Consider the following 7,323-nt stretch of genomic DNA (forward strand, 5'->3'; position numbering starts at 1 on the left):
ATATCCTACTCAATGATATTTCATATATTTTTTTTAACCATGATATGAGTAAGAATAATCAACCACTGAAAACAATAACTAATATTCATCAAAGATCATAAATGCATTTAATGTGAGTATTTTTCTTGGATAATTTATTTTCAAACTTATCTATATGTCAAGTAATGTTGATTGTGATACCAATCTGAATAAGTATATTGATAATGTTGAGTAAGTAAGCACCAAGTTTATGTCATTCTCCTTTGCTATCACCAGTTCATTATCATAAAAAATAAAAAAATAAAAAAAATAAAGTAAACGAGCTCAAATGAGCATATGCAACATTAAGGCCCACAACAATACAACAACAAGGAGTGTGACGATCTCATCTACACGAGATGAATGTTATGATTTCAAAACTACAAAATAACTTATTCTTTAAAGGGACCTCTGTGTATTGACATTTTTTTCCCCCTTTAACTTTCGATCTTTCTCAGTTCGAAGAAGAAATCATACAATATTAGGGGTTTCTTCATTCCAGTTGGTTGTTCTGTAGTAAATGGCATAGAGGGAGAGCTGCAACAATCCAGAAAGTGTTCCCAAGCTATTGGGAATCTACACCATTCCAAAACATTTGTTAGCAATCATGATATATACCCTAAAATCATTCTTTTTTCACAATCAATTTATTGATGACACTATTTCTTCTATTTTCTTTTTTGGTGTGTGTGAAGCAAATTTATTTCTCCTAATAAAATCTTTACTATATACAAATCTATAACTTAGATCAATATCTTCTAAGGAAAATTGCTTACTTTGTTGCTTTCATAAATAATACTCTCTCCAGCTTATAATAAATATTATTAAAAGGAAAAAAATAAGTGTTAAAACAAATATAAGTATAGTTTTAGCTCTTCCATATAATATTATTTATTTATATCCTTAATTAATAATAATCTTCAGAATATTGCTTTGTGTTACATGACTTCTTATAAAAAAAATTAATTTCCTTGAAAATGAATCATTAATAATAAGGTTAATTTCTTAAAATACTACATATTTTCATCTATTTTTTAATTTTTTTAATTTGTGTAAAAAAGTTTGGAATGAAACTTGTTATGGATAAGTAATATCTTCATTCTTATATATAAGACTCAATTACTTAATTTATTAATATTAAAAAATAGTTAATATAATTGATAACAATAAATTTACTCTATTTTTTTAAACTATCCTTATATTATTCATTTATCTAATTATTACATCTGCTTTTACTTTTAAGACCTAATTTAGAATAATTATTTATTCTTTTATATAAGACCTAATTTATACTGTCTCATATATCAATCATATTTAGACTAAAAATATCATTAATTAAAGTGTGTTCCCTTGAATTAGTAAAATGCATTAGTTATAAATTATTTAAAGAGTATACATTTTAATTGATTAATAGAAAGATGAGTATTAATTCTGAAAGAGAAACAATATAAAATATACACTCTAATTAGTTAAAAAATATAAGTATTAATTAGAAAAGAGAAGTGATAAAAAGATAGTTTTAGAAAAAATAAATAAAATAAATTTATTATTATTAATTAAATTAACTATTTCTTTTTAATTTTAGTGAAATAGGTAATTGAGTAATTTAAATATAGGAACCAAGTTAGTAATATTTATTTCTCTCCTACTTATTGCAACCTCCCACTCACCTCTCATTTATACAACAAATAGAGAATTTGTAAAGAGTAGTTTTCAATAATATATAAATAACATTTAAATATAAGCTTCTCTTCCATGGAAAAGAGAAATATCATGTGTGGGCACGATAATCACTACTAGAATTTCTTTTATTACATGCGACTTTTCTTGCGAATTTTTCATAAAAATTCGCAGGAAACGCTGTTCTTGTAAATTTTCCTGCAAAATTTTATCTGCAGGTAATATCTTCGTGGATAATATTTTTTTTGCAAATTTTAAAATTCGCAGGAAATTTTCCTGCGAAATTTCTTGCGAAAAAAATTCGCAAGAAAGTTTCTTATGAATTTTTTCGCAAGAAATTTTGCAAGAATATTCTTTATAAAAAAAATAAAGAAATTATTATAAATTCTATCAATAATTTTTCAACTTTCAAATGCTCACAATAAATTCATCCGAAGCATTTGTTTCCATGCCTCCAACATGTGATACATAATCTTTTAAATTCTAAGATGGTAGATTATAAGTCTAACACTCAACCATATAAATCAACTTGTAAGGTAAGTGTTGCCCTAACTTATATACTCTTTAATTGCTTTATTTTCAATCGATGTGAGACTTGAAGTTTTTTTAAAATATTAAAATTATAAATTTAAATATTTTTTTTATTTTTCCTGCAGATTAAAATTTGCAGGAAAATCCGCAGGAAAAGTTACCTGCAAAATTTTTCTACCATTTAGTAAACATTACTTGCGAATTTTATTTTTGCAAGAAAATATGCAAGAAACAAAATAAAATTCTTAAAATATTTTCTACAAATTTTTACCATGGAAAAAAATTTCTATAATTATTAAAATTGTAGCAAAATTTGTAAGAAATATCTGTAAATTATTTTTCGCAAAAAATTTCTGCGAATATTTTTTTGCAGGAAAATTCGTAAAAAATTTCTACGAATATTTTTTTGCAAAAAAATTCGCAAAAAAATTTTACGAATATTTTTTTGCAGAAAAATTTGTAAGAAAATGACACTTTTCTAGTAGTGAATGTTTCATTCCCAATGCCTGAGTACATGGAAAATCCATTAGCGTACAACTCCTTTTAAAAGTCTAATTAATGTATTCCACTAAAATCATGGAAACATATTTTAATTAATGATATTTCAGTTAAAAAATAATTAATAATAAAATGACATAAACTAAATTTTGTATAAAAAATAAATAATTATTTTAAATTAAATTTTATAAATAGGATTGACTATTAAGGGTAGTACTAATTTTAATTTCATGCTTGAATTTCTTCTTTTTTAATCTCTACCTTACACCTACTTATATAAAAAGACAAGAATTTACTATGTTTTTTCATAAAAATAAAATGTGTAAAATATAAATATGAAAAAACTAATTTTTTTTATTTCTTAAATTTCTAATGCATAGGTTTGACTACAGGTGGGTATATGATCAACCCATTTAAGGTTTGACTCGACAAACTTGTGTTTCAAATGAGACAAAAAAGCTCAATTTTCAAAATAGACTTTTTTTATTTATAAAAATAATGATTTTAAAAATAATATTTAAAAAAATGCATAAAATTTTTAAAAAATATTTTTTTTTTAAGTTAAAATCTATCACACTAAAATATATCAACAATTAGAATGATCTTAACTATTAAATATTAAAACACTAATATTAAAAATATTATCCATATTTATATATTAGTCTCAAACTCTCAAATAATAAAAGTATCAAAATATCTTAAAAATAATTCAAATGACATATACACATCAACTAAATATAGTATTAATATCTTAATAATTTAAAAGTCTTAATATACAACTATATATTAAAGTTTTAATATCTTAAAAATTAATTAGCGAAGTTCGTTGGTTAGCCGACGAACTCACAAATTAAGTTTATCAAGTCTGTAAACTTCATGATTGAACTAAACTCTAAACCCTAAACTCTAAATATACAATTATATATTAAAGTTTTAATATCTTAAAAATTAATTAGCGAAGTTCGTTGATTAGCCGACTTTATCAAGTTTGTAAACTTCATGATTGGACTAAAAAAGTATATCATAATAAAATTAGCTAGCCACGAACTTGGATCCATGTATACACCCATAATGTTGATCGCCTAATACAAAGGTTGTTGATAGATTATAGTTGGTTTCTTTAAACTACAACTATAAATAATCTTTAAGTTCTATAAATATAAATTCGTACCCTCTAATCCATAATTTTTTAATATTTTAACTTTTCTCTTTTGTTCCATTTTTTACATATATTTTACACATTTTAAGTTATATTAATTAAATTTTCCTCATATATATATACCCTTATTTAATAATGACAAAATTTAGATACAATACCATAGATATGGTTGATATTGCTTTTTGATCAAAATTAAAGTTTTACCTTGATATTTATATGCATTTATATGCAATGTAGACTTGAATAATATACATTAACATATATTAACAAGGTGAAACTTCAATTCTAATTAGAGAACAACACAATCACACTTATAATATTGTAAATAAGTTTTATGTCCATTTAAAAAACATTATTCTTACTCTATAACTATTCTTTTTAAATATATTAAATGAGAGTATTTTAGACATATATTATTAGTATTTAATATTTTTTAAAAATATGTAAAAACTTTAAATATACAAAATATGATGTAGAAGGAGTACCCGATATAAACAATTGATACTCGACAGGTTGCTTGATAGGTAATGGCTCGTTCTGGGGAGATTATCAAGCAATAGATTATTGGTTCTTGACAAAATTTTATTTGTTGGGTCAAACCCCTTGAAGGTTTTTACAAGATTAATTGTGATGGAATAGTGACCGAAAATCCTATCTCTTCTTGTGGAATAATTATTCAAGATCATCTTGGAAGTGTTATTCTTACTCTTGCAAGTTGGGATCTTGTTTTGATGGTGCAAGTAGAGTTATGGGCAATCTATTATGGATTGAAAATCTTTGGTGAAATATGTTTTATTCAGATTCTGACTATAGAGTCAGATTCTGTTTAGATAGTTAATTTGCTAAAAGAAGATTGCAACAACATACATGTTATGCTTTTGTCAATAAGGTGTTAGTATTGTTGGAATAGATCCATGTTAATTGTTGCACATACTTAACAAAGTTAATCAAGTAGCTATATATTTGCTAAGAGGGGTCTCATCATCATAGGGTAGTTTTCATAATATTTATGAATCTCCACCTCCTTGAATTCATTTTCTTTTGCTTGATGTACCTTTCTTTCTTTTGTGAATTCTAGTTTAGGGTTTTAGCCATCCTTATTGATAAAAATAAAAATAAAAAAATGCATTCATTCTTTATCCTCACTCCGAATGCCTACTTCATCAGTCAAGTACTATTGAAGTCAAGCCATGCTTTGATAGTTTTATAACATAGATATCTTAGGATGGCAACTAAGGTGAAGACTATGGTAGGAGACCACCGTGGGAAAGAGTTTTATGACCCTTAAATTATTTTAATTTTCAATGGATGGTTCTCGATTTACCCTTGTGTTTCTCTTCTTCTCTTCTAGAAAGAACTGCAACCTAAACGAATCCTCTCTTCTCACGTGCCCGGCCTCAACCTAAACCTAGACCGGTGGAAGACATGTATTAGTCTCCAACCCTAGCCTTCACCGGCAATCTAAAGGGTTTCAAAGCTTTATCAAACTAGTTGAAACACGAAAAAATAAAAGTTAAAACCGGAACCAAAATTTAGTAATATAATAGTTAATAATTAATTACCACAACGAATGGATCCCACTTAAGAATTGCATATACCGTCCAGGCGATTCCATTGGCGAAGTTGGTGAAGGAAAGTAAGAAAGGCATGTACTTCACACTCTTCGTTTGAATTACGAGTCGCTGCTCTTTTTTTGGGGGGGGTCAAAATTAAAAAAAAATAAATTAATTAAAAGCAAACAATTATAGCGTTATTACATAAACTGAAAACAAAAAAAAAATTGCATGTTAAGCAAGAGAATTACACGTACCATGACCGTCAAGGGTGAAGCGTACATAATGATGTTGAATACTATGCATATAGGTCCAACAATCAATTTTCTTTTCTTGGGGGTGTGAACAAGGGTCATTAAAAGAGTTACGAGTAACGCAACGAAAATGATTTCACCCAAGACGACTAGCATGATCTTCTTCTGAAATTCGTTAAGTACGTTCATCCAATCCAATTCATCAGGACAAAATAATTACATTAAGTTATTTAAGGATTGATAAGTATAAGATGCATGTATCTCACCCGCTGCTCCCTGGTTGAGTATATTAAGAACATGAGAATGTAAAAGAGCTCTAGGCATAAGCCAAAAGCATTAATTGTTAGGACAAGAATGTTATCCTCACTTACGTAGGGCATTCCATAGAATGACCATACTGCACAATTTAGCAAAGTCGCAATATAAGGATCTGGCTTGAAATCTTGCACCGATTTTGCCTTCCATATTGATACAAATGTAGGTCTGCAAATTATAATTAATATTATCTCTAATCCATCCACTAACAATAGAGAGAGATCGATAGAGAAAGAGGGATTTACACTGGAGACATAAATAAACCGAAAGAGATGATATTTCCTGCAAATAATTAAAATAACAGTGCATGCATTAGAAACTCTTCATTCCACATGATGTTCTATTAATTCTCTTGCAAGTCCTCCTATTACCTTATAAAGAAAGTATTAAATGAAACATTGTGTATATGTATGTATGTAAAAGAAGTAGGAAAATTAGTAGAAGAATATTATTAGAGAATTTATAATTCTTGCATTAATTAAATTGTTCTTGACTTTTTTCTTAAAAGATATTCAAAAACTAGGATTGCAAAAAAAATATGAAATGGAAACGGAAAAAGGAAAAATGGTATGAGGTTTTCATGGACAAACCAACTACTCCAAGGGCAGTTCTTATTGCACCAGTGTTAACCATGGCTGTAACATCAAAAGAAGGTAAACCTAATTAAGAAAGTAATGAAGGTAGAATTGTTTAGGAAACATGTTTTTTTTACATAAAAATAAATATGGCATATATAGTTATCCCAACAGTTAACTAATTTTGGGATGTAAAGTGTTAGTTGTTGACCGCAAGAAACTAGGTTTGAAGTGCTGAGTTATCGACTTTACATTTTAGCCACAAGCAACTTCTCTTTCTACGAATTCGCTGGCTAACCATCTATCATCAGACAACACCCGGGTGTATAGCCACGGATAAAATCTTGAGGTTTCAGAATTTCCAAGTATTCATTTTACATTATTAATTTTAAATGGATAATATGGTTTCTACAAGAAAAAGAAACACTACTACAAGAAATGTTACATATAGTGACATACAAAAAGTGTCACTATAGGTACAATATATGTAGGTATATGTCTATTCGACATATAGTTACACACAATTTTAGTGTTGATTTTGAATGAGATTTACCAACATATTTTGTGTGCCACTATAGCTTATACCCACACTTTTTTTAATAATATACTAACATATATTATAGTTATTGTATAAGTAAAAGTAATTTTTAATGACATGTATAATATCACTATAAAGTGTATGTCACTATGACAATTTTCTTGTAATGTGAAAGATAAATAACTCACTTTTTTTTTACCAT

General features: G+C 26.8%; 1 protein-coding gene across 1 annotated transcript; it reads right to left on the reverse strand.

The window, feature by feature from the left end:
* Positions 1-453: 453 nt before the first annotated feature.
* Positions 454-6,723, reverse strand: ATVEX1 (Nodulin MtN3 family protein). Its single transcript, XM_029273135.2, has 6 exons — positions 6,599-6,723; positions 6,254-6,290; positions 5,960-6,176; positions 5,697-5,858; positions 5,449-5,568; positions 454-594 (listed from the first exon to the last, which is right to left on the reverse strand). Exons 1-6 carry the CDS (start codon positions 6,639-6,641, stop codon positions 490-492), a joined length of 684 nt encoding a protein of 227 aa, XP_029128968.1. The 5' UTR covers positions 6,642-6,723; the 3' UTR covers positions 454-489.
* Between the last annotated feature and the right edge of the window lie 600 nt (positions 6,724-7,323).

Source organism: Cajanus cajan, chromosome 5 (assembly GCF_000230855.2).
Source record: "Cajanus cajan strain Asha chromosome 5, NIPB_CcT2T_4, whole genome shotgun sequence".
NCBI classification, from domain to species: Eukaryota; Viridiplantae; Streptophyta; class Magnoliopsida; order Fabales; family Fabaceae; genus Cajanus; species Cajanus cajan.